Source organism: Sceloporus occidentalis, unplaced genomic scaffold (assembly GCF_023333645.1).
Source record: "Sceloporus occidentalis isolate IW3139 unplaced genomic scaffold, rSceOcc1.0.p SCAF_4, whole genome shotgun sequence".
Lineage (NCBI taxonomy): Eukaryota > Metazoa > Chordata > Lepidosauria > Squamata > Phrynosomatidae > Sceloporus > Sceloporus occidentalis.
Genome location: NW_028316984.1, coordinates 18,610,662 through 18,637,758, shown reverse-complemented (window position 1 = coordinate 18,637,758; position 27,097 = coordinate 18,610,662). Strand labels below are relative to the sequence as shown.

General features: G+C 43.9%; 1 protein-coding gene across 5 annotated transcripts in view; it reads right to left on the bottom strand.

Annotated features, from left to right (window-relative positions):
* INO80D (INO80 complex subunit D) overlaps nt 1-27,097 on the bottom strand; it is a 50,376-nt gene that overhangs the window by 6,607 nt on the left and 16,672 nt on the right. For 4 of the 5 annotated variants that reach the window (XM_089519335.1, XM_089519336.1, XM_089519337.1 and 1 more), the window contains 7 exons: nt 25,760-25,855; nt 25,403-25,649; nt 22,674-23,473; nt 20,996-21,104; nt 18,531-18,755; nt 16,177-16,280; nt 12,460-12,593 (listed from right to left, as the gene is read on the bottom strand). In XM_089519335.1, coding sequence (XP_089375461.1) covers nt 12,460-12,593; nt 16,177-16,280; nt 18,531-18,755; nt 20,996-21,104; nt 22,674-23,473; nt 25,403-25,620 — 1,590 coding nt within the window. In that variant the 5' untranslated portion in view covers nt 25,621-25,649; nt 25,760-25,855. The remainder of the gene's footprint in view (nt 1-12,459; nt 12,594-16,176; nt 16,281-18,530; nt 18,756-20,995; nt 21,105-22,673; nt 23,474-25,402; nt 25,650-25,759; nt 25,856-27,097) is intronic. The other variant, XM_089519340.1, reaches the window with a different exon arrangement.

Here is a 27,097-nt window from a genome sequence, read left to right as displayed (position 1 = left end):
CAGGCTGTCTAAGGGAAAAGATAATCACTTGAACACAGTTACAAGTAAGCTACCTGTCCACCTTCTTTGTGGTCTCTGTGCTTCTCACAAATCGATGACTATGAAGCTTACCAAAGAAGGTGGGTCAGGTCACTGGAGAACAGCAGAAAGAACGTACAGCCAAATTGGGCAGCTGCCCACAGTCTAGCCTATAGTGCTAGATGTCTGAGAGCACGTTGCAGCAGCTTTATATGGTTCTGGCAGAGGTACACCATGTAGTAGAGCTACAGAAGAAGACACAGACCTTGTAGCATGCACCTTAAGGCCAACAGGAATGGGCTGCTTGGTGATTTTGTAGGACAGTAGTATAGCCTCCACTATCCACTTTGAAAATTGCTAAGGAGATACATGCTGCCCTCTTTTGGGCCCACCATAACAAATAATCTGTTCGAGTGTCTGAAAGTAGCTCTACACTGAATACAAAAGGCCAATGTTTGACAGACATCCAAATGTGATGATTGGTACACGTAAAAGGTAGGTAGAACATCTTGATATAAAGCTAACAGACCTCATCACACATCTTAGAAAGTCCTCTAGAAAGAGGACGATCTTGACACAATGAAAGGAAAGAACCAGTTCATTGCATCGAAAAGCTGTGAGCTCATTTGCTCATAATGCAAAAGTGATGGCAACATGGAATACTACCTTCAGGGTAAAGGGACATTCATCTATAGACACAAGAGGCTCAAAAGGTTTGTGTATTAACTGTGACCGGACCAATGATAAAGATCAGGATGGAGTCAGAGATGAAACCAATGGGTAAAAATGGGTTAGGCTCTTAAACTTCTTCACAACTGGGTCTGAGAAAATATTAGTGGAAGATGAAGACATTGGTTGATGTGCTACAACTGCAGCTAAATACAGCTTCAGTGAGGAAAATACCATGCCCTGTCCTCAAAAGTGCAGCAAGAAGTACAGGACTGTGGAAAATTTGCTGGAACAGAAGATTCAGACCTAGAACATGTGAAGGTACAAAAGCACTTCCATCTATATTCTTAAGACCACCTTGTATAATCTTTCCTTGATGCTGATAGAACTGTTGTCAATCGAGGAGAGATTATCCAAGCTGTTGACCATAGCATTTTGACACTGCCATGAAGAATTTCTCCTTGGAAGTGTGGGAGCAGATGTGGTGAGCAGGGAACTGTGATGTGATACCTTTGGACAGCTGGAGAAGGAGGGTGAACCAAGGTTGTCTGGGCCAATAACACATCATCAAAATTGTATCACAGTTGTCTCTGTTGAATTTCACTATCACCTTCACCAGCAACAGGAAGAGAGGAAACAGATACATATAGCAACCCTACCACTTGTGTAGAAACACATCTCCCAAGGATCTTTCTCTTTCCTCTGCCCTGGAACAGAAACAGGAGCACTTCTTGTGAACAGGGGTTGCAAAGAGGTCTCTGATGTCTCCCCGAAGTGGAAGTGATGAGGTGGCTTGGTGTGACAGAGACCACTTGTGTTGGAGAATGCAAGCACGACTAAATGAATTCACCAACACAATCTCTCTTTTTGCAAGCTATAGGATGAATGTGCCTCTTGGTGCACCAACTCCAAAATCCCAAGGTTGTTGTGTTGTCTGAAGTGACTTGGACAATGTTACCTAGCAATCTCCCCCTTGCCCCCCCCCCGAGAGACGAGTACAATGAAAAACACTATATGGGTGGAATACTTGAAAACATTATGGTGTAGCCTAGAAGAATAATGGTGAGGACTCATGAGTCACTGATGTTCCACTAGATGTTGTGATGGTGGTAAGTCTTGGAGCCCAAGATGGATATGGTCTTAAAAGGTGAAAGGTAGGACGTGTGACATCTGAAGAAAGCAGCTGAGGATGTCTTTGAACTGGTGCTATCTATAAGGACACTGTTGTTGGGATGATGACTGATGAGAAAAGGTGCATGAAGCTTGAAATTCTCACCAGTAATTTGGACCTGGAAAAGGATGATGATGGAGGGTGTTTTAATGAAGATCTGCATGGCCACTGTTGTATGCCAAACCCCATCTTCTTAACTGTCAACCTGGCTTCAAAGAGGTGGTGAACACCATGATCACTCTTGGAACTGAACAAGCCCTCTCAATCAAATGGAAGATCTTCAATACGATGCCTGGTATCTCCAGACAATCCAGTAGAGCATAGTCATATGTAACAATGGAGAGCAACCATGCTCAACACCACCTTAACAGTGCAGTCTGCAATGTCAACGCAACTGTATTTGTTGTGCTGCTAGGATATGAGCCTCTTATTGGAAGAGCAGGACAAAAGGGAAGGATAAAATCTAACTCACTGAAATAATAGAAAGGTAAACAAAAAGAGTTAGGGGATAAATGTAAAATATGTGTGTGTGTGTATACATATGTAAGGTTTTATAGCAAATATAATAAAACACTAAAATAATCAATTATTCAAATTTGCACTACACAGTCCAACACTTCGTATCAAGGCACTGCTGCACAAGATGATGAGCTTTTATTTGGAGAAATTAAATGAACAGCATGCAATTCACATTGGCCACAGAGGAAGACCCTGGGCCATCTTTTTTCCCTCAGCAAATTATTTATGCCCAATGGACATTCTCCCAGACTGCTATTTATAACACCGTGTGGAGTGGAAATTTGAATAATTGATTATGTTTTATTATATTTGTTATAAAACTTTACATATATACATACATACCCTAACTCTTTTTATTTACTTCTTGCTGGAAGAGCAAAGATGCATTTCTTTGTTCTTTGGGCAGATAAGGGATGAAAGCTAATATCTTCCCCCACAAGAGTGCTGGTACATGAAAACGCAAGCCTGCATGTTAGCCACCTGTATTGCAAGAGCTGCTGAAGAAGAGAACTAGCACTTAAAGATGTCCAGATATTTGCCTTCTTGATCAGCTGGTGATGAATGTGATTTCTCATCATCCCTAGTCCAGGTTGCCTCAACTACGATGGAGTTAGGTGGAAGATGTGTGAAAAGGACAGGTTGCTTACCTGTAACGGTATTTCTTCGAGTGGTCATCTGCGAATACATACAAATGGGTTGTACTGCGCCTGCGCAGTGCCTTCGGAAACTTCTGGAATCACTAGGCAAAGTACACTTTGCAACATGTTGAAACTTTTTGGCGGTAACCCCGCCCATCCCCTATAAAGCCTCCGTTCCCGCTCTTTTCCCCAGTTCCGCAATTTTCCGCCGTGTAGGCGACAAAAAATGAGCCAATCAGAGCAGGACACTGAGGGGAGGATGGGCGGGATTTGTATGTATTCGCAGATGACCACTCGAAGAAATACCGTTACAGGTAAGCAACCTGTCCTTCTTCTTCGTGGTCTCTGCGAATCATACAAATGGGTTGAGACTGGCAAGCTAAGGTCAGCGGAGGCAGGAGTGTCATGATACCTCAGTGAACCAATAAGTTAATGGTCAATAAAGAATAACTGAACACAAGCATAAGAGTTGATGGTTTGTTTATATACTTGCAAAGAAATCCCACCTTATGAAACAAGCCCAAACGAGGGCATCCAACACCAAGCATTGAGTCCTTCGAGAATGCCTAGGTTTGTGCTGTCTGCATGGAACACAGTAGACAGCTAAACAAATCAATGTAGTCCTGATACCAACACAGCCCTCCCGAAAGCTGCATCCCTTTTTGCCCTAGTGTCCAACCTGTAGTGTTTAATAAAAGTCAAAGGTTGTGACCATACAGCAGCCCTACAAATGTCGTCCAAAGGAATACCAGACAGGAAGGCAGAAGAGGCCGCTACTGCCCTTGTGGCATGGGAGCGAATTCTGGTCGGCAAAGGCTTGCCCAAAAGCTCATAAGATAGGGCAATAGTACTAGAAACCCACTTAGAGAGTCTCTGAGCCGACACGGGCAGTCCTCTCTTCGGTCCCGAGTAGCACTGGAACAGTCTCTCAGAGCGGCTCGAGTCCCTAGTTCTGTCCAGGTAAAAGGCTAGGGCCCTACGGACGTCCAGGGAGTGCAGGGCCCTCTCGGTATCGGTAGTCGGGCTCGGTGCCAGGGTAGGTAGAACAATATCCTGGCACATATGAAAGGTGGAAACAACCTTGGGTAAGAAGGTAATATCTGTCCTGAGAACTACCTTGTCCAAGTGAAATCTAAGGAAGGGCTGGTCTCGGCGTAAGGCACAAAGCTCGCCCGCACGGCGGGCAGAAGTGATAGCCACCAGAAATACCGTTTTCCAGGTTAAAAGTCTAATGTCAGTGGTGGCTAGAGGCTCAAATGGTTTAGACTGTAAGGTCCCCAACACCGTCTCGAGGCTCCAAGCCGGAGTCGGCAAAGATACCTGAGGGTGTAAGTTATTGCATCCCCTCAGGAATCCCTTGACCAGGGGGTCCTTGAAAAAAGAGGGCTTGCCATCAAACTGGAAGGACGAGCAGATAGCGGACAGGTAGCACTTAACAGATGTGATACAGAGGCCCGCATCAATCAGGGACATCAGGAATTCCAGGACCACCGGTGTCGTCACCTGGGCTAGGGAGAGGTGTCTGTCAGACAGGAATCGAAGAAATCTGTTCCACTTAAGTCTATAGGACTTTTGGGTGGCCGGTTTTCGGGCAGCCAAGATGACATTCCGTACCGAGGCCGGTAGCTGGGCTAGGGATGGATTCTCCATGCCACCAGGGGAAGGGTCTCAATGTCCGGATGTCGAACCCGTCCTCGTTGAACCATGAGGAGATCTGGCCTGGGCTCGAGCCGGAGAAAGTTGGCTCGAGAGAGGTGAAGAAGGCAAGGAAACCAGGGCTGTCCCGGCCACCAAGGCGTGATCAGGATCGCGTCGGCTGCATCTGAGACCATCTTGGAGACCGTCCTGGTGATCAACGGGAAGGGGGGAAAGGCGTAGAGTGCTATCCCCGACCATCGGAACCTGAACGTGTCCCCGAGGGAGTCGTCGTCCGGCGTCCGGGAGCAGAACTGGGGACAATGGGAGTTGTACACGGTTGCAAACAGGTCTATCTGTGGGGTTCCCCATCGGGCAAAGAGGTCGTGTACAGTCTCTGGGTGGAGTCTCCACTCGTGGCATGACGAGGGGGACCTGCTTAGTAGGTCTGCATGAGAGTTCTGGGTGCCCGGTAAGTGTACTGCTTGAAGCAAAATGTCTCGGGCGATGCACCAGTCCCAAAGTCGGAGCATGATGTCCAGGAGGGTGCGCGACCTGGTGCCTCCTTGTTTGTTCAGGTAGTACATCACCGTGGTGTTGTCTGTCCTGAGCTGGATGACCTTTCCCGACAGTGAGGACTCGAAAGCTTTTAAAGCCTTTTCCACCGCCAACAGTTCTAGCGCGTTGATGTGGAGTACCCTCTCGTCTAGGGACCAGATGCCCTTGGCCCACAGGTCTAGGGCGTGGGCTCCCCATCCTTCTTCTGATGCATCCGTGGTCAACACCAACTCTGGCTGGGGCGGCGAAAAAGGCATACCGACGCAGACGTTCTGGCAGTCGAGCCACCAACGGAGGGAGCGTATGACTGGTCTTGGTACGGTGAGTCTGCGGGAAGGGGGGTCTCTTTCCAGGTCGAAGACCGACAGGAACCACGACTGCAGCGGTCAAGAACGAAGTCTTGCCCACGGAGTGACGAATGTTGTCGATGCCATGTGGCCCAAAGCCACCTGGACGTCCCTGGCCATAACCCGCCTTCGGGTGGTGCACCTGCTGACAGCTCGGACCAAGGCCTGGAAACGGTCTGGAGGCAGGTATGCAGTACAACTGTCTGAGTCGAGGATGGACCCAATGAACCTTATCTGCCTGGTGGGGAGCAGTTGGGATTTTTCGAGATTGACCACCAGTCCCAGGTCCCGTAAGAGCTCGAGTGCCTCTGAGGTGTGCCGTTGCAGCTCTTGACGTGAAGGGGCCACGAAGAGCCAGTCGTCCAGATACGGGAAGACCCTCATGCCGCGGCGATGTAGGTAAGATATCACGGGCACCATGCACTTGGTGAAGATGCGAGGAGCTGTAGATAGGCCGAAGGGAAGGACGTTGTATCTGTAGGAGTCCGTCCCGACGGCGAACGCCAGAAACCTGCGGTGGGACTCTCGGATGCTGACATGGAAATAAGCGTCCTTTAAGTCGATCGTTGCAAACCACAGGTCCTGCTGCAACAGAGGTAAAATAGAAGCAAGCGTTACCATCCGGAAACGACGATAAGACAGGTAAGCATTCAATTGTCTAAGGTCCAATATAGGCCTGATTCCTCCGTCAGGCTTCGGGACCGTAAAATAACGGGAGAAGAAACATCTAGGAATGTCGACGGGATCGACAGTGGAGATGGCGCCTTTGGCGAGAAGGGTGCGTACTTCGTCGAGAACGGTGTCTGAGGGGGGTGTGGACAGGATAGCTCCAGTTGGTGGGAGCTCTTCAAATTCAAGGGCATAACCCCTGCAGACGATGGTGAGGGCCCAAGAATTGGTGGTGATTGCGGCCCAGGTGTTAGCAAAAGGCCTCAGTCTGTCCAAGAAGGAAGGGACAGGAGAAACGACGGAGTACGCTGCATCCCCTCAGTTTCTCTTCTTATTTGGGTCCGAATCTTGCCTCCTGTAATTCTTTTTGTATTTGGGCCCCGATCGACGGCCCGAGGAGGAGGAAGACTGGGACGCTGTCTGGCCTGATCCTGGCGCTGGAAAGGCCGATCCTGTTGGTAGGGTCTCTGGCCCTGGCCATACCACTGGCGTACCGCAGTGAAGCGCTTGCGAGAAGATGACTGGGGGGAAGAAGACATACCGTGCTTCTTAGCCACGGTTCTCATTCTATACTTGAAATTGAGCTTCTCGTCGGTCTCGCGATGGAAGAGGCCGTCCTCGTCGAAGGGCATGTCCTCGATGGTAGAGCGAGCGTTTTTGGTTTAGGTCCGAAGACCTTAGCCAGGCGTGTCTGCGGAGTGCTATGGCAGCCGCCATAGACTTAGCGTAACAGTCAGTGGCATGTCTGGCTGAGGTGATGAGCCACCCTCCAATCGAGTGGGCCTCGTCACGGACCTCCGAGAGGATAGCCTGGGACTCGTCAGGTAAGTCCGGTATGAGAGGGGAGACTTTTTCCATGAGCCACTGGATGTACGCGCCCATGCATGCGTTGTAATTTGCCACCCTCATGCCTAACGCCGAAGAGAAGTAAGCCTTTTTAGCCAAGGCGTCGATCTTCTTGGCCTCCTTGTCCGAGGGCATTAGGGAAGCCTTCGGGGTGGACGCACGTTGCGAGCCCTCTACAATGGCTGAATTTTGTTTGGGATGGCCAAACAGCCAAGATGGATTCGTTGGTGAGATCCTATAGAGGGACTCGACCTTTCTGTTATTTGACGCCGTAGACGCAGGGGCCTCCCAAGAGCGCCTGGCCAACTTCTCTAAGGAGGGAAGAAGAGGTATTGCTGGCGGGGTAGGCAGTCTACCATGGACTCGTCTCTCGCTCGGGTCCGACGCTTCCTCCTCGGTCTGAGAGATTTTGATGTCCAGAGCATTGCTCATTTTAATGACGTGCTCCGCAAAGGTTCGGACGTCGTCGGACGGGGAAACTGCACCCGGCTGAGCAAAATCCTGGTTGACCGACTGATAGTCATCGTCCCGGGAAGAGAGTGAGTCACGTCTTGGACGATAACGGACCTGGGAAGATGCCTCCTCATCCGACTCGAGGTTCACGACGTCTGGATCGGTAGTGGCTTCCACGCGGCAGGGTGAAAACGCCGATACCCTGGAGGGTCTAGAAGAGCCTCTTGGTCTGGGCCTCCGATCTCGGTGCTCGAGGAAGGACTCAACATCATCCTGAGGGACTAGCTTATAGTACCTGCCCGTTTCAGAGTCATAGTAATACTCAGGCTCAGGGTCTCTGGATGGGGACGGTGAAACAACCCGACGCGTGCGGGTAGGCATCGGAGTCGGAGAGCGACGGTCATCTCTGGAGCCAGCAGGAGAAGCAGGTTCCGAGAGGAGTTGGACAGTCTCCTCACAAGTGTGACGGAAGGTGGGTAGAGGTCGGGACCCCAAGGCTAGATCGAGGGGACGATCTGCACGGCTGGTATCTGTGTCATGTGTGGAGGTCGAGGTCTTTGCCCTCTTGGCCGCCAGGCGCGGATCTGATGGTCGGGAGTCGGTATCCGACGGTCTACGGTCGGCATCCGAGTGCCTGCGTACGGTGTCGGAGCGGACTTCGGAGCGAACTTGAGGAGTGCCTTCCCGGTCTCGTTCCAACGGATGGTGTCATTTTGGAGCTTGATGGTCGTCATCCAAGGAAGAAGAACGGGGCCTCTTAGATGAAACAGAGGCCGCCATTTGAGTTGGAGACTTGGTCGCTCCCGGAGACGTCAAGGTCTTGGTAGACGAAGGCCTCGAAGCGGAACCCGACTTCGGGGTGGTAGAAGTGGGTGCCTTCGGGACAGAGGATCTCGAGGCAGAACCCTTATGGGAGCTCGAGTCCTTGTCGACGGTCCGGCTCTCCTTGGGGACCTTCTTATGTTTTTTGTCCTTCTTAGGGGGTTTGGAGACCTCTTCGGACGGGCCCTGGGACTCAGATGGAACATCCACGGCGAGGGCCGGCGGATCAACCGGTGGCGGTTGAGTTGGAGTCTCAGCAAGGGTCGGCAGGGGAGTCGTGGTCGAAGACGAAGCTCCCACAGAAGACATTGCCCCCGAAGTGAAGACTTTGGTATAAATCGCAGCCTTCAATCTGGTCTCCCGATTTTTCCTCGCTTGAGGGGTTAGAGACTTGCACAAGGCGCAAGAGGCTAGGACGTGAGTCTCCCCTAAACACAGAAGACAGGATGAATGGGGATCCTGGCCGGGAATCTTACCCCCACACACGGAGCACTTCTTAAAAGGCACCGATGGCATGATCCGAAGAGCGAAGTCAGACGGTCCGGTTGGCAACGAGCGAGGGAAAACAAGCCGAGGGAGTGACAAGCGCGAGGTCAAAACAGTCCGGGGTCTTAATAGCCAAAATCAGTTCAAGGGCAGGGCAGAGAAGAGTCAAAAACGGTCCGAGGTCAAATTTCCAGTGATTCCTTAACTGAGATAGAGAGCGAAGTTCCTAGTGGCAGCTAACGCGGCGGAAAAAAGGAACTGGGGAAAAGAGCGGGAACGGAGGCTTTACAGGGGATGGGCGGGGTTACCGCCAAAAAGTTTCAACATGTTGCAAAGTGTACTTTGCCTAGTGATTCCAGAAGTTTCCGAAGGCACTGCGCAGGCGCAGTACAACCCATTTGTATGATTCGCAGAGACCACGAAGAAGTAGTAAGGAAACTCCCTGTTGAGTCTGACAGAGGTTCTTAAAATGGCTAGAGGCTGGTGATAGTGAAGCTGGCTTGAGCCATCACTGTTTAATGAGTTTGTGGAGAGCTGGCAAGAGACAAATAATAGCTGGTGTAGGAGTTTGTGAATCCACCATCTGAAAAACCAGGTCAGAAACTGGAGTTGCTGAAATTGTGACACTGAAACCCAAGGAACTGGCCATGAGTAGCACTATGTTCCAAATATCTTAATGTTTTCTGGAGGTGATGGTGGTATGTTCTATGGCAGTAGTAGAAGTAGTGAGGGGGAAAGTGGAAGCTGAGGAGGAAAAATCAGAATCACAGTCCCTATCAGAGGATTCAGATGAAACCTGTCACACAGGTGCAAATTAAGAACCTCCAGTTGGATGAATAATCAGAGGAAGTTCTGCAGTAGCAGGAGATCTAGAAGAATGACCTTTAGAATAGAAGCAAAGTAAACAGTAGAAGTCACTAGAGAAACAGCTGGGGGCACTGTAACCAAAGCAGGGGAAAGAGATCTAGATAGAGTTGCTGTTGTCCTAGGCAGTGGAGATGGGGGTCAGTGACAATGACAAGCATCTCTGAGGGGTAGACAATGACAAGCATCTCTGATGGTGACAAAGCCAAAGATGGAAAATTAAGGTGAAGAGACCTAGAGTGGTTTTGGTATTGAGGATATGGAGAACTGCGTGAAGAGCGATAGTGGGCAAACTCCAGGTAGTGGTAATGGTCTTGATATGGTGGCGAATAAGAATGATATGACCTGGGAAGTTTTCTCCATAGGTGTTCCTGTCAGTTTCGGTCCATACAAGAAACTGAAATATATAGCGAGTCTTCCTGGTACAGATAATCTGGGTATAAAGGGCAAGAGAACGCATAGAATTGTTCCATCCAGAAAGGAGATCTGTCCTATCTAGGTGGTGGTGAAAGTGGTCTGTGTCTCAGAGAGCAATGATACAATGGAGAAACAGCAGAATAAGATGCAGGGGTGGAATGCGGAGGAGAGGAAGAGATTGCATAGCAGGTACATTCTGCTTGAAAAGCTACTTCATGCCCTGTACTGAGAGGGGCTGGATGTCAATTGTGCTTGGTACTGAAGGAGGATCCGATAGAGCCAGAGCAGCAAGGAGCTGGATGTCAGCTGCACTTGGTACCAAAGAAACACCTGAATTAATCATAGCAGTCAAGTTTGTGTCATTGGTATCGAATCCAGGGACATCACCAACACTGGTACAGGGAGCTGCTTGGAATGTTTTGATCTCTTCTTCTCTTTAGGTCTGAAGTCTTTTTTCTGCTTTGATGCCAAACATCCCTCCAGAGAGCACACCCTTTTGTGCCAGATTTAGAGTGGGTAGATTAAGGGGTCAATGTTCTGGACGCTGAAGAAGCCAGATATCTACAATATCTTGCTACTAAAATAGCCGTAGTCACTAAGGTTGAACCAGATATCACAGAAGAAGCAGCCAATACTGAGAGCTCTCTTGATGCCAAAGGCATTGTCAGTACCAAAGGTGAGATAGTCAATGTTGAAATCAGTGTCAGCACTGAGGACTGTGCCAGTATCAAGGCCATCTTAATCAACACCATCTCAGATTTTTGGTTGAAGGTCTCTGAGGCTTTGATGCCATGGTAGAGACAGAGCAAAAGGGTTTATTCGTGGCAGCCTCATCTGCAACTTGTAGTGATTGCTCCCAACAATAAAGCTTAAGCCTTGAGATGTGGTTTTTCAACACTTGAGAGCTGAAGCCTCTACAATTGGAGCACTGCTGCACAAGACGGCCCTTACCAAGACAGCAAAGACATTCAGAATTCCCATCTGACAAAGACACCTTTTGTCCACATGAAGATCATAGTTTAAAGAGTAAAGTTGAGGACATAAAAAGGGGAAAGAGGAGGGGCAGAGTCGTGAAGAAAAAGGAACAGGTTTATTTTAAAGCAGCAGAATAAATGGAAAGAAACAACAGAAAGAAAGATAAAATATAATGGAAGGAAACTACTCAGCCATAGGAGAACACTCCCAAAGAAGTCACTCTGTCAGTGAACAAAGAGAAATTGAGGGGTGTTGCTTGGCATGTTTGGACATGACAGTAAATAGGAAAGGGGTCTTGCACTCAGGTCTGGAACATTCCAATTTGGTCCTGAACAGTTGTGACAACCCATCTGTGTGAGGTAGAGACCATGAAGAAGAATACAATGGTATAATTTAAAGAGCCCTCTTCTTGCAATTGGTTTATGGCAGTGATGGCGAACCCTTTAGGGACTGACTGCTCAAACTAAAAGGCCTTCCAGCACTGGGTGTTACCAAGGGGATGGGGAGAGAGATGGGACTGCTCTGGAGGCAGCTAAAGGCCCAGGACAGCCAGGAAGGAGGAGGAACAGGTGCACACCTGTTTCTCCTCTTCCTTGCCTACCACATGCCACATGGCATGTGTGCCATAGGTTCACCACCATGGATTTAGGAGAAGCAAAAATTGTACTTTAGGCTATTAAGCACGAAACTGCACAATGACAAAACTGAAGTCGCTGATGTTGTTTTGGAATTAGACAAACCAATCCCTATTTGTTATTGAGAAGACTATGACACATGGCTCTTGTGCTTAACAAAAAAAGAAAGGTAGGGAATAATTTTTAAGTCTAAGAGAAAAAGAAGTGGGAACCTGTGTTTCACTGACCAACATAAATGGCAAGAACCTCTGAAATTAAGATATAAATTGTGCAACCTAAGTGAAACACTCAGCCTCCACCTAATGTGGCATGCTAGCAGAATGGCCTGGATAATCGTGTCTGCTCTAATAAAATAAGCAGACATAAAGAGGGCTCACTTCACTCACAAACTGGATTCCTATGAATAGTTCCATGGAAGTACAGAATACGGTGAGACTCAATGGCAAGCAAAAAATGTACAGAATCAAACTAGGGTGCAATTATGAAGTTCAAAAACCCATAAACCTTTAGGTTAACCCAGGCTTTAAAAGAAAAGCCAAAACTATTTGATTATATGACTTTGTATTATTATTACTGACAGATTACTGACAGTAAGTAATGCAGTGGCTCTTTCTCAAAGCCCAAAATACAGCTCTCTGAAGGGAGATATGAAACACACTCTAGCATAACCCTGTTCTTTACAGGAAATATTGCTGTGAGTTTGCACATTTTAAAAGTATTCTACTAAATAAACTTACCATTTTTTTGGCGTGTTCTTCACACAAGGGTGTCTGATGCGTGATGTCAAAAACTGGCACAGAGCATTGCTGTCCATCGGCAAACTTGGCTGTGCAGCTTGAGAAAAGCTGCTGTGACCGGTTCAAGAGGATATCTGTATATGTCTGTGTCAAGAATAATATGCCATTTTGGGGTGGGAGGGAACAGTCAACTTGGCTTTCAGAGAGAATAAAAGTACAATCCTTGTTTAAAACTTTCGGTCATTTAATCTTACTTTCAAGCATTTACTTAAAACATTATTCATGGTTCAAGCTACGAAAAGTTGCAAAGTCAACAGTTAAAAGCCAAAAACAGAACAAAACTGCCACAAAGCAGAACTGCTAATGTTTTACAATTTATTGAAATAGTTTTATGGAAGGAACTATTTTGTTAATGAGTTCATGTGCCTGTTTCCTAGAGATTCTTAATCAATACTGTCATGGGAGGAGGGGGTGCAATCAATAGATTTGCTTTCTCCCAACTAAAGTAATCCATACTCAAATATTAAAAAGAGGATTTCTGTCATCCATATATAAAAAGTGTATTCTTCCTGACTTCCTGAAAGACAATGCACAGGGGAGTCAATAAACTGAATCTTGAATGTAAAATTATATTGCTCAGAAAAGATATATAAACTTATTATCTAGTTTCTCTCTATTAAACAAATTATAACTTCCACCATTCCCATGGTGACACATCAGACACTTTCTGAACAAGATGGTATTTTCCTGAGATTCATGCTTCACTTGTCTTGTCTGTATATTTATCTATCACTGAAATGGGTAAACAAGACACATTTCGGCTTCAAAGTAAATGCATTCACCTCACCTTTTAAAGAAGTACTTTAGTATACAAAGGAAGTGAGCAGGCATATATGATTAACATACCCAGTGAATCCATGAGGGCATAAGCACAAGGCAGTTGTTTAGGACTGAAGCCCTAATGAATAATCTTGATGGCATTTCAAACAAGGGCTACTGTGCCCAAAGATATAATGACACCAGCATTTACAGCTTCCACATGGAGGCAGTAGTTCCACAGTGCTTCCATACAATTGTTTCCTGGCTGTGAGCTGTGTGGGGCTGCTGAATATGTGAGTTAGTCTATTAACATATCTAATTGCTCTACTCTAAAGTACAGCAATATTGAGATCAGACTGTAAAAGCTACTGAACTGTCAATCTTCAACATGCGCTTTCCTTTCAAACACTTTGTTCTTTTCTAATCTGTAAAGTTCTTTTCTTCTTGTTGTCGTTAAACCTGACTCATGGTGGCCCCTTGGATGAGACATCTCCAGGACTCCCTGTCCTCCACTGCTCTGCTCAGGTACTGCAGGCCCAGGCTTGTAGTCTCTTTAGTTGAGTCTAACTATTTAGCATGCAGTTCTCCTCTCTGTCTGCTGCCCTCCACCTTTCCTAGCATCCATGTCTTTTCCAAGCTTTCTTATGATGTGGCCAAATAATGACAGGCTCAATTTAGTCATCCTGACTTCTAGGGAGGGTTGACTTGATGTTCTATGGCCCAATTGTTTGTCTTTTTGGCCATCCACAGTATTCTCAGCACTCTTCTTCAGCACCACATCTCAAATGAGTTTATTTTCCTTCTATCAGCTTTCTTCACCGGCCAGCTATCACATCTCTATATGGTGATGGAGAATACGATTGCTTGGATGATCCTCACTTTAGTATTCAGTTATAACTTTACACTTCAGTATATTGTCTAGTTCTTTCATAGCTGCCCTTCCCAATCCTAGTCTTCTTCTAATTTCTAGACTACAGTGATTAGAAAGGGGAAAAGGGGGGAAAAGAAACCTAAAAGAGCTTTATATGAATTTATAAAGTAAGGGAATACAAGAAAACACATTAACATTCTTAGCTTTTTCAATGTGGAATCCTTTCTTTCCTTTCCTGTTAGAATTCCATATACTCATGTTCAGGCTCTTCATTTGTAAGGATTTCTAATGTAATGATTTGTATGATTTGTATTCTTCCTCTTCTATTGATACTACAGGCTTGTACATCTTTCATTCATTTTAAGTCATTTTACTGCCTCACATTTTTTGTAACTACACACCATACTGAAACAATTAAAACAATTTAGATTATGAGAAAATTCAGATTTTCTGTGGATCAAACCCGTCAACCTCACAAGAAATGTTATCTGCATGGTTGGCTGTATAATCAATTTTGTTTGTTGTGGGTGTATGCCTTCAAGTCATTTCCGACTTATGGCAACCCTAAAGTGAACCTATCAGGGGGTTTTCTTGGGAAGATTTATACAGAGGAAGTTTGGCATTGCCTTCCTCTGAGGTTGAGAGCTTGTGACTTGCCCAAGGTCACCCAATGGGTTTAGTGGCCAAGCGGAATTGAGCCCTGGTCTTCAAAGTTACAGTCCAGCACTCAAACCACTACACCATGCTGGCTCAATAATGGATCATATCTATGACACTGTATGTTCATCTCTTTGCAGTCTGTAACAGTGGCACTATTACAAGTTCATGCTGTTGTGGTGTATAACCACAGAATTCAGAGCAGATACTTGCCTGGAAGTAAATTTAAATTACAACTTGGTCGTAAATAGTTAATGGATGATGCCTACTAATTAGCAGATTCTGACTTTATTTCTCTCTCTCTCTCTCTCTCTCTCTCTCTCTGCTGCCGCCTCAGAGATCACACTACTGAAAAGGATTGCCTTAATGCTTTCCATGATCCCATAAATTTAAACAATGTATGGTATACTTGTGCAAAATGTGTTAATATGTGCCCATTCACAATAGTTATAGAGAGCAGTCATTTTATACCTGCAACTCCTGCCTCATGTCATCTCTCAGAATGGAAAGATGGAGGTTAAGCTGTATTAAAACCTGGCCTGATGCCATCATTCAAGAAAATAAGGATGGAGATTTTAAATCTACAGTCTCAGTTTCAAGATTACCATCTCACTCAATTTTTCAGTATCAATTCAGTTTCAATTTTTGTATCACTGGGGGGGGGGGAGGGGGGTTAAGATGAAGAGGTATCTGCAAGAAAATTATAAATATTTGCCTGTTAGATCTACTTCTTTGTACCACAGCTTGTAACTTCTTTCCTGTAGACATTTAGTGCAGTATAATGTTTTCTGTTCAAAATGGGTAAACCCGACGTTTAGAGAAGGGCAAGGGCAAAAAGACATGTATGCTCAAGCTCCTGTATCCCAAGACCAGGAACAATTTTTTTTAAAAAAAATTCTGTGTCAGTCATACTGTCCCAATCCTTCAGAAGTCATTTAAGCTGTTTATATACAGTACTTTAACTAGAATGTCCCATGATAAGTATCTATTGCTCATATGACAGCTACTATAGCTTTACTGGAATTCATTCTGGATTTGTTAGTAACGTCAGGTTTACCTATTTTGAACAGAAAACATTATGCTGTACTAAATGTCTGCAGGAAAGAAGTTACAAACTGTGGTACAAAGAAATAGATCTAATAGGCAAATATTTATAATTTTCTTGCAGATACCTCTTCATCTTACCCCTCCAATGATACAAAGAAATTATCACAAGTACACTCTAGTTCTTGCTGCACAATGTGGCAAATGTGTGAATAAAGTATATTCTCAGAAATCAGGCACCCTGCAGCAATATTTCCTAGAAACATAAAGCAACTGTAACTGTCATAATTACACTTTCATGAACAAGAGAACACTGAAAAGGATACGCTGGAAACAATGTTTAGTGAATGGAAGAGCCTTGTTGGTGCATGGTTCACCCTTGGTAGTTCCACTACATGGCGATGCATCCCTCTGCTTCACCTGCTTTGTGCTGAAAACAAAAGGATAACAGGATGTCACTTCCGGAGGCCAATAGTTCTTGCCTAGTCTCAACTTTCTGAAGCACTCTGATATGTAATGCAAGGCAGCTGGCAATAACAGGGTGGCACTGATATTACCAGTCATCAGCACTTAGCATATAGTACCCCATGATAGGTTTACCTTACAATCGCCATAAGCTAGCCTTAGAGTCACTATAGGGACTTGAAGGCATAAAACACACACCCAAGGCAAACCCATCCTGGGGTTTTCTTGTCAAGATCTGTTCAGAGGGTTTGTGACTTGCCCAAGGTCACCTAGTGGGTTTCATGGTCAGGCTGGGAATCGAACCCTGTTCTCCAGAGTCCTACTCCAACCTTCAAACCATTACACCACAATTATTTCTTACCTGCCTCTCTTTATGGATTGAGGCACGGAATAGTAATAGATTAAATTTTAACACATAACACCAGTTAGAACACATCATCTCAATTAAAAGAGCATGTAATGCCAATACATATTAAAAACAATCAATTCATAGTTTAAAATTCATAATTAAAAAATTATCTGGATAGGTCTGCTAGGAAAGACTTGTCTCTAGTGCTGTTTTAAATTCAAATGGCCCATCCAGCTGTTAAATCTCTTCCAGTAGGTCATTCCAATCTGGGGGAGGCTGAAGAAAAAATCCTCTAGGTGACAGTTGCCTCCTAGTTCTGGCTCACTGAAGTAAATACAGTGTGCCCGCAGCATATCCGGGCTTGCCTTATGTGGATTTGAGCTTATGCATAAGGCAAGCCATGGCGGACAAAATGGCCATAGAACATGCCATCATAGAAAATGATGGGATTTAACTGTACATGGGTTTTCCCATACACCGGGGGGGGGGGGGGGGAAGCCGGGGCCAGAATGGATCCCCGCATATAGGAAGGGGCCACTGTATACCTCAGAGGACCTGAGTGTACTGGGTGGATTATATGGCTGCATCCTGTGAAATTCTGCAATTGGCAGTTGAGGGATGCCATACGATGCAGCCACAGCAGTTTTAAGTGGAAGAATAGTGCTATATCTGTGTAGTGGAAGGGCGCCAGAGATGCAATGTGGAGATTACTCTTAACTCCAGCTTTGCCACTGGCCAGTGAGTGAGACACAGCCGCATCCTCCTAGGAACAAATAACTTGGAAACATCCAGTTTAGACAACTGTAAGATATTGAATGTAAGGCTACTTTTGAAGACTATTTCAAACTAACCAGATCTTGATGCATGAGGCATAAATGGGTGGACAGAATTAATGTCTATCAGATATCACAAGTCATGATATCACAAGTCTTGACAACATCTGCATTACAGCAATTTAATTAGATTAACTTCATCTAATACAAACGTTACACTGTAATTCTGCAATCTTCTTTTATCTAACAACATAGAGCTCTAGGTCCTTTTGTCAAACAAGGGAGGTGAAGAATAGTCAACTAAAACCCTTCCACGACTGGTTATGGGAAAAGCTCGCTGGTGTGCATACAGCCTCTATGGCTCATTGCAGAACTGGAAAAAAAATGTAATTAAATTGCACACCCCTATCATTGTGACTAAATCAAAATTTGGATGGAATAAGTGAATATACCCAACATCAGACTCAAAACTGTGCGGAGGTGCTGGAATATTTCTTGTTCTCAAGTTTTATACAGGCTGAGTATTCTTTATCCTGAATTCCAAAATCCAAAATATTCAAAAATCTTTGTCCATATAGATGGTAGAGATAGTGACACCCTTGGTTTCTGATGGTTCAATGCACACAAACTTTATTTCATGTACAAAATTATTTAAAAATATTGTGTATAAAATTACCTTACTTAAAAATCAATTATAATTGAGTTTACTATTGATTTTTTTACATAAATTGTTGAACCTCATATATTTTGCTCCCAGAATGGCATACTAGGACTTCCTCCTACAAAATCTACATACAATGCTCCACAGAAATGATTGGGATATATTGGGGGGGGGGGGGGGCTTGTTTGTGTATATAAGTACATATATGTAGTCATTTTCACTTTCAGCATATTGCAGGGACGTGGCCAGGATTTTAGGAAGTGGGGGGTCCAGACTAAGTACCACCATTATAATGGGGCTTGGGCGCGGCGGCACAGCAGCATGCACCATTCATTTTTCTAATGGAAGGGGGGGTCCGGACCCCAAGAACCCCCCCCCATTGGCTACGTCCCTGCATACTGGATGGCTGCACGAGCGCATGTGGGGCCTCACCTGGTTTGAGTACACGAGGCTCTTCGGAGCTCTCGTATCAGCTGCCCAGCACACTCTGGTTCTTGGCTGGCTGCCCGCAGCAATGCTTTCCGGAATGTATGTTGGCATTTCCTTTGTCGGGATTCTGCCCGCTCCAGGCGGCAGAGGTGCTTGTATTTCTGCTGAAAATAAGTGCAAAGTTGGGAAATGCGGGAACTCCTGCCGCTGGCATCAGTATCATCTGGCCTGTGGAGGGAAAAATTGCCCAATGAAGTAGTTGGCATTTAAACTTCTTATTACATAAAACATGCACAACTAAAGTCTCTTTTAGACAGTATGAATCCTAGGAGCTGAAGGAATGTTTGCCTACATAATGCATTTTTAATTGTAAGCCACCTCGATTGTCTTTTGACAGAGAGGCAGGATAAAAATAAAGCTTTTATTTTTATTATTTAATTTATATTTATTTATGCAATTGCCCTCCAGGGACAATTATCTGATGCCTGCAACCGTGTCCATCCAGCATCAGTCAGAGACCCTAACATCCCACCCCACAGGTTTTATAATGGAAATGTTTCACCATGTGATTACACTGCTGCTTTTAGTCTCCTGACTTAACTGTTCTTTGAGGTGTTCTAGAATGCTCACAGTAACTTTTTGATTGCATTTTGAGTTGCCCTTCTTCCAGCTGAAGGTTTCTGATCCATTAGGAAGATACTGATGGTGGAAGGTGTGGGTGAGAGGTGATTACGTATTCAATGTGAACTCTGTTCACAGGATCTTATGATCCAAGTTAAAGTTTTTACAGTCGGCCCTTCTTATACACAGATTTTTTATACATGGATTCAAGCATCCATGGTTTGAAAATGTTAAAAAAATATTCAAATATCAAACTTTCAAAATTTTCCATTTTTTATAAGGGACACCATTTTGCTATGTCATTATATTTAATAGGACTTGAGCATCCATGAATTTTGTTATCCACAGGGGATCTTGGAACCAAACCCCAGCATATAACAAGGGTCCACTGTACTCTTAATCTTCATCCTGTAAATTATTGATTGGAAAGATAGAAATTTAATAAATTCATGTGGGTCCCTCTGACTATAATTTACATCCAAGCGATTTCAAGTCTCCTTCCTGCTATGCCTTCTTATCTCTATGCAATATCCAATGACTATTGGAAGTGTAGAGCTTTAAGACAAAACACTGCAGTGGTGAAATAGCCTTGCTCTTGCAACACCACAAGCTACAATACTATGCAATGATAGCTCATACAAATGGACCATAAGACATTGCTCTCAGTATAGAAACAGGACCACTACAAAGGATAACAACTAAGATCACACATCCTGTTTTGTTATTTGGATTCTGAACTCAGTTTCTGCATTTGTCTTTTTTAAAGGTTTGCTTGACTAAGGTCCAAAACACACTGCAGAAATAATCCAGTTTGAGATCACTTGAACTGCCTTGGCTCAGTGCTAGGAAATCCTGAGAATTGTAGCTTACTGTGGCACCAGACCTCTCTGACAGAGAAGGCTAAATGTCTCACAAAACAACACTTCCCAAAATTCCCTGGCACTGAGCTAGGACAGTTAAAGCGGTCTCAAGCTGGATTATTTCTGCAGTGTGTTTTGGACCAAGGTGACCCTTTAACAATTTCCCTAACAATTAAATACTTGGTTTATTGATTTATTTACATCCAACTAAATGAGTTTTTATTTATCATTTGCTGTGCAAAAACTATAATGAAAGAAAAAGAGAAAGAAAAAAAGCAAGATATATATTGAAAAGAATAATGCAATAGACAATACAGCAGTGTGAAAACATGTACAAATAAACTTCTATAAAAGACAATGAAATACCTAACAATTGTCCATGTGGTTCCAACAAAATGTTTTAAGCCAATCTGTAGGCATTTACTAAATAAAAACAGTAGTTTTACATTTCAGCAGTGAAAATAAAGTCTAATATATATACTTTACAAAATCAATAATAACTTGAATAACATGACCTTCATAGTCCTCTGAATCTGTAACTTCTCCAAATACCCATTTGACATACTGGCCCGTTCCGCACGGGCGTAAAGTACATCCCTAGGACGTACTAGGGTTAGGAAAGGGCGTGCTTTACGCACGCCCCTAACCCTAGTACGTCCTGGGGACGTACAAAATGGCGGTGCCCATTCTACACGGGTGCCGCCATCTTGACGTCACGGACGCATAGCATCCGCATGTCCAGCAACGGAAGTGACGTCGCGAGTGCGCCATTGGCCACTTGCAGTGCCACTTCCGGGGCCCAAAAAGAAACCACTTTTTGTGACTTCTTTTTGGTGCGTCCGGGAACTGCGCAGTTTGACTGCTGCGGTTCCCGGATGCAGCAACCGGCAGTGCCAGCAGAGCGCCCATTTTGGGCGCTCTGTAACGCGCCACTGTTTCCTATTGTTTTTACTTATTCAATTCTTCTGTTTCTGTTCATATACTTACTCATTCCTTTCATATCTGAGGGCTTCCCGGATAGACCATGCAACATGGTATGGCGAATTTTGCTCCAGTTCTTCAAATTCTTCTCCACTGTCTTCAGACCAGTCCAACCCTTGAAAGTATAAAAGGAAATGAATACTCCCAAAGAGGCTCAAGTATCCCTGGCATTCTTGTGGCAATGCACAAGACACATATACACTTCCTCTTTCAGATCTACGAAATTAATAGGTGTTCAAAATGAAATATTGGGTAACTCACAGAATGCCTCATTATGAACCACAACTTCCTTATAAGACAGAGTATTAAACATGTAACAAGAAGACATCCTAAGCAATGTGAAGTCTCCAAACAATTATAAACCGCCTCCCCCATATCCATAGGATCATGGGGGTGGGTGGGTCTATTCCACTCTCATATACAAGTACTGTACAGTTAAGAAAGCCTCTGACAACAAAGTTCTCTTTTGAGCTGTCTTTTTATACCTGCCCAGCCCCACCTTCTTTCCTTGTCCTCTGTCTAGCTGAAAGTATTTTAGCAGTACCAGCATGGGGATAATGGTGAAGGAAGACTGGAGAAACTCACACTTTCACTATTGGATTGCAGTAGCATCTCTGCAGTAAACAATGTAATAAAGCATGAGCTGGAAAAGAATGGAATCCTGCTCTAGCTGATTCTACTGTAGCTCTGTGTGCCTTCCTACATCATGCAAAGTAAACGGCAGCTGCCTCCACAATCTTTTACTGTCTATGCATGAACAGAAAAACAGAGAGAAAAGGGAGAGTAGATAAGCCTGCCTCACCAGCTCCCCCAAACAAGTTTAAAAAAAAAAAGCACGGCACTCTTAAGTTTCCAAAATGGAAATCAAGAAAAGTGGAAGCTGTGGAAAGAAAAAAAAATCAGTGGATACATTTCAGAAAAAGCTTCCAAGTGGTCTCTAGCAGGCTCAAAATGTTTTTGTTTGCTTATGAAACTTGATCTGGTTGTTTCATTTCACAAGTGCATGTTGTTAGTGTGGGGTTATTTTTTCTTTCCATATTATTTCTGCCCTTGGTCCCACACTTTCTGTTAAAGAAATAAGGCCAAGGAACACATCTTCTATGTTAACTGAGATACACCTGTACCTAAGTCAACAGAGGAAGACAAGTACAGTACTAATCTCCACTGCCCAGGCAATAAAGACTGGCTCAAGCATACAAATCAAAGTAGTTGACTCAGGAGGCAGATGCTGAGGGGGAGCAGAAAAGTGCAGGAGAAAACTGTTATGTGCCACACAGCTAGTCCCCTTCCCTAAGTCAGCTTCCTACTTTCCAGTGAGTTGGACTGTATAATCATATATGTATATGTCATCACTATTATATGAAACCTCATAGTTCCTAAGAAATTTAAACTGGAGCTTCTGGAGCTTTGTACACATAACAAAGGCTAAAGTTGATACTCAGAGTAACAGTTCCTCCCTTGAAAAATAGCAATCAAAACATAAAATGGCTAATACCAAGCTGAATTTTAGAAGATTCAGTTATGGGTATACTCAGCTGTGAATATACAAAACATCTATGTATGCACTACTATCCCCTGCAACATAAATTCCATGCTCTGGGAAGTGGACAGAGTATATTTGCTTGCACTTATCGATATTTTACAAGTGAAGAAAGCTCAATGAAACACAGAATTCTCCACTTACCTAAATGTGGAAACAGATCAGCATCGAGCTGCTGTTTCTGAGTGCACAGTTTCACCAGTCTCTGTAGCCGGCTCATACACGATGAGTGAGGAGAGAAGGCTGTGGCTTTCATGAGGATCCTGTCAGGCCTGGGTGGGTCTGGGGCAGGAGCCTTAGTGGGGTTCAGGAGAGGCAGAGGTCTTTTGTTAGACAACTGCCTGGCTTGTGCTATAGAGTGTGTGGTGGGTGCCACTCCCTGCATTGGTAGGCTGGTGTTCTGAGGTTGAGGTGACTTGCAGACTAAGCCCTGCGGTAGCCCTGTTGGCTTTAAAGAAGTTGGTAAAGGTGAGAGATGGGAGTGCTGCTGCTGCTGCTGTTGTTGCTGCTGCTGCTGCTGCTGAGGTGGCGGTGGCTGAGGAGGCGGCGACTGCTGCTGCAAAGGTGCAGGAAGGGGGCTAAAGTGCTCTTGGCGAACTTTCAGAATCTCTGTTTCTCTCTGGCGCTGTCGGTTTTGGGCTAATTTGCTCTGCAGCTTTTTCTTCACTGTAGCCCCTTTCTTGAGATCATCATCTTCCTCATTGAAAGCAAAGGGGTCTTCCAGTTCTGCTTCCAAGTAGTGGAGAGGAAGTCGGGCTCCTGGTGGAGAGAGAGACATCCCATCCAGACCATTGGACATCTTCAAGGCCAGAGGAGGGACTGTCAAGCTGAAGGCCATTGAATCCATCTGGTGCCGAACTTTTACCTCCTCTACTGGATCATTCTTTTTCTTCCTCTCCTTTTTCGGTAAAAAGCCAAGAACCTGTAGGTGACTGTTGCAGTACCTTTAAAAAGTAAAACCAGCATATTATGTTTTCCATCTAGCCCTTATGCCAACCACTCAGCTGAGGAAACAGTATTTGGGGAAAGGCTCAACAAAGGAAATTTGAACATCTCATGCCCAATTAGTCAGGATATCACATAGTTCCAATTTAACATCAGTACAGTTGCAGAATTGTAGGCTGCATTTAAAGGATACACATGGGGTAGATTATAGTGAATGGCAACAAAGGTTTTACCTAAACAAAAATAGCTCCGTTAGGTTTAACACACTTCTGTGGAAAGCTTACCTCCCTAACTCTCCAATCTTATGCTTGAAAATTAGTGAAAACACAAAAATTACTTATCTTATTTAATAGTTCCAGGCACAGAAAACAATTCAGCAAAGAACAAACATGTTTTTCCCCAACTCAATATAAGTAAGCTAAACAGTAAATAGAGCAGGATATTTTTGGTTTGGTGCAAACAATTCTAACCCTGAAAACATAAGAATAGCAACAGGGAGTGTGTATGCTTATGTGCCTTCAAGTGGCCTGCTAATTTATAGCGGCCCTATGAATTTCACTGAGCAAGAATTACTCAGGGGTGGTTTTGCCAGTTCGTTCCTCTGAAATATTGCCTAAAGCCCAATCCCTGCTATGCCATGAAGCTCCTTGGGCCTATCTAACTCATTTTAACCTACATCACAACACTCTAGTAAGGCTAAAGGATTGGAAGATCCACATATACCACGGTAACCTCCTTGAAGAAAGAGATGAGTTAAAATCAAAGAAGACTGGTATAAAAATGAGGAGGAGGAGATGGATAGAACGCCACCTACTAACCTGAGGCCCTCAGGAACTGTAGGCCAGCATTCCATGAAATAAAAAATAGGCATAAGCAAATCAAACTCTTGTTAAAAAAGGGAAGAAGTTAATTCTTTGCACTTTCCTTCCATCTCCATTCTGTTTGACCTAAAAGGCAGTTCCTTCCTCTGTCCACTTCCAAAGTCTTCTAAATATACCAGTATGTTCAGGTGCCATTTTAATAAATATTTAAATTTCCTGGATTCATAATTCAAATTTTAAAAACTATGTTTATTTTGTTCTACATCTTGAGTGCTGCAACAAAGAATTCATACCACCTATAATTTTTAGCAAAAATGATGAATTTAAATCATACAAAGAGCAAGAGATTCCCCTGAAAACTAAAGAATGAATTGGCAGTGAACTGAAACTTCTAAGAAGTTAGAGGAACACTGCTAGTGTCAGTAAAAGAAAGTAGGCAGATATTAATAAGGGGAAATGTCAACAAGATATGGGTATTGGTATTTTTATAATTCTATTATGGCCTTTTTTACTTTTAAACTTGTTTTAGAAGAAACTACTAAATGGATACTAAATATTGCTTGATTTAAAGTGATATGACCAAGGCTGAAGCTGTGAGCACATTTATGTAGGAGCAAATTTTATCCATCATTGTTGTCTGGAAGATATTATCTTCAAATATAACATGACAAGATGTTTTCGCAGGCAAACATGGAAATGATTGTGCATTCCACTGACAGTGTTTCTTTAGCTGGTTTATTATCAAGACTGTTGGTCTGTGCTAATAATTCATCCCTAATTCTTTGCCCTGAAAAACTAATTTCTGAGAAGTCAAATGCTTTCATGGCTGACATCCATAGTTTTTTGTGGGTTTTTCGGTCTATGTGGCCGTGTTCTAGAAGAGTTTCTTCCTGAGGTTTCGCCAGCATCTGTGACTAGCATCCTCAGAGAATGCTTGCCTGGAAAAATTGGTTTGCTTGCAAACTTATTCGGACCTTACAAAGAAGCCACTGCAAACAAATGTGGAACTTAAGTGGTCTAACATTTAAAATTCTGGCCAGACACAGCTTTGCTTAACATGGAGCACCACAGAGATATTTCTCTTTTTATTGTGCCAATATGACTTACCTACGGTCCTCAGATTTGGGGATGGGGTTGGTGCAGCGTTGGCTATTGTACTTGGCCACATATTCACATTGCTTGAAGGGGGCAGTCTTGTCCTCTAGAACATGCCTGATACAGAAGGCGTAGCCGTTAAGTCTTCTTTGCTTGCACAGTTTGGGGCTGTACGAGCACAACGGCTTATTGTCAACCTCAGAAAAGTGTATGTGTTTGCCTTCATACATCACGTGACTCTTTTCCTTGTGAACATCAGCTGAAAGAAACACACACACACAACAGAAGAAAGTTAAAGATAAGTTTCAAAACCAAAGATGGAGAAAATATGAGGTTTTAGTTCTAATCTATATGAAGAGGATCAATTACCCAATTTTAAATCTTCTGTACCATGTCAAAGTTATCAGAGGGCCTCAGAGACACAACTATCCTGGAATGAAGATGAGTCAAGATGAAGCAGATTGTCTAAGAAAAATAACAAGGGGGGGGGATTGTTAATCAAATCATGTTGGAAAAATAAAATTATACTGCTTATTGATTACAACTGATTCATATGATCATCCCATAACCATTATTACATACAATGGTAATATTTACATGTGGAATACATTTTGCACAGGTCTTTCTTGGAGAATAAGCATCCTCCCAAAATATTATGTTGTGGTCAATCCCAATATGTAATCATATGGGAAAGCACTCATTAATGTCCCACATTCCACATACTAATTTCTTGAGCAATAGCACCTCCAAATGTTATTCATAAGCCTAAGGGATTAAGCATGCACAATACAAGAAAGGCACAACCAACACCCCCACCACCAACACCCTCCATTCCTTTTTCTTTCAGGAAAAGCTATTTTCATGGGGAACAATATAGAACAGACTGGCATTAAGTAAAATAAGTGCTTAGCCTTTATTCTACTTATGGATTCACCACTCTCTACTTTATATCATCCTGCAAGTTTTCCCCCCTCAAGTTTCAAAATGTATTTATGCTTGAAATTAAATTGTTATGATAGCTTTTGATGTATTGGTGCAAGACTCAGATATCCTTGATTACAACTGAACAAAACAAAAAGTGGATTTTAGATAGCAAAATGCATATTCAGGGATAGTAAAGCCAGTATTTTGTGCCCAAATAGGTGTTTGTACAAACAAGCACACGTAGTAAATTGTGTTTCTTTGGAAATTTACTGATCAATTGTTCATAAGACATTTAAAATTATAGTCACAAATTGAACACCTTCAAACACAGACATCCTTTTCTTGCTTGCTAGACCAGGTCTTTTGCCTTTCGCATCTCTTCACAGCCTGGTACGTCAACATTTTGAACAGAATTCATTAGACATTTTGCATTAGACATCCACAATTTGCTCCCATTTTATGTGTCTCTTCACTACCTGCCCCTACATTCCACATGCAGAAAGAAGGGACATATGCCACATTATTTTAAAATATAGGTGACAGGGGTGATTGTGAAGGGGTGACCTGAAGCTAAATCTGTGAGGGATACATCAGAACAGTGTTTCCAAGCAACTGGGACACATTCAGCACCTGGTTATAATGCAGCTGGGAAGCCAGAGAGAGTGAGGAGGAAGTGGCAATAGAAGAAAACTGTTGACTAGGAGGCAGCAGTCAAGGGCTGGAATCTATCTGACTAGGTTGAATGGCCTCAGAGGGCATTGGGAAACTGAGCTGTGGCAAAAA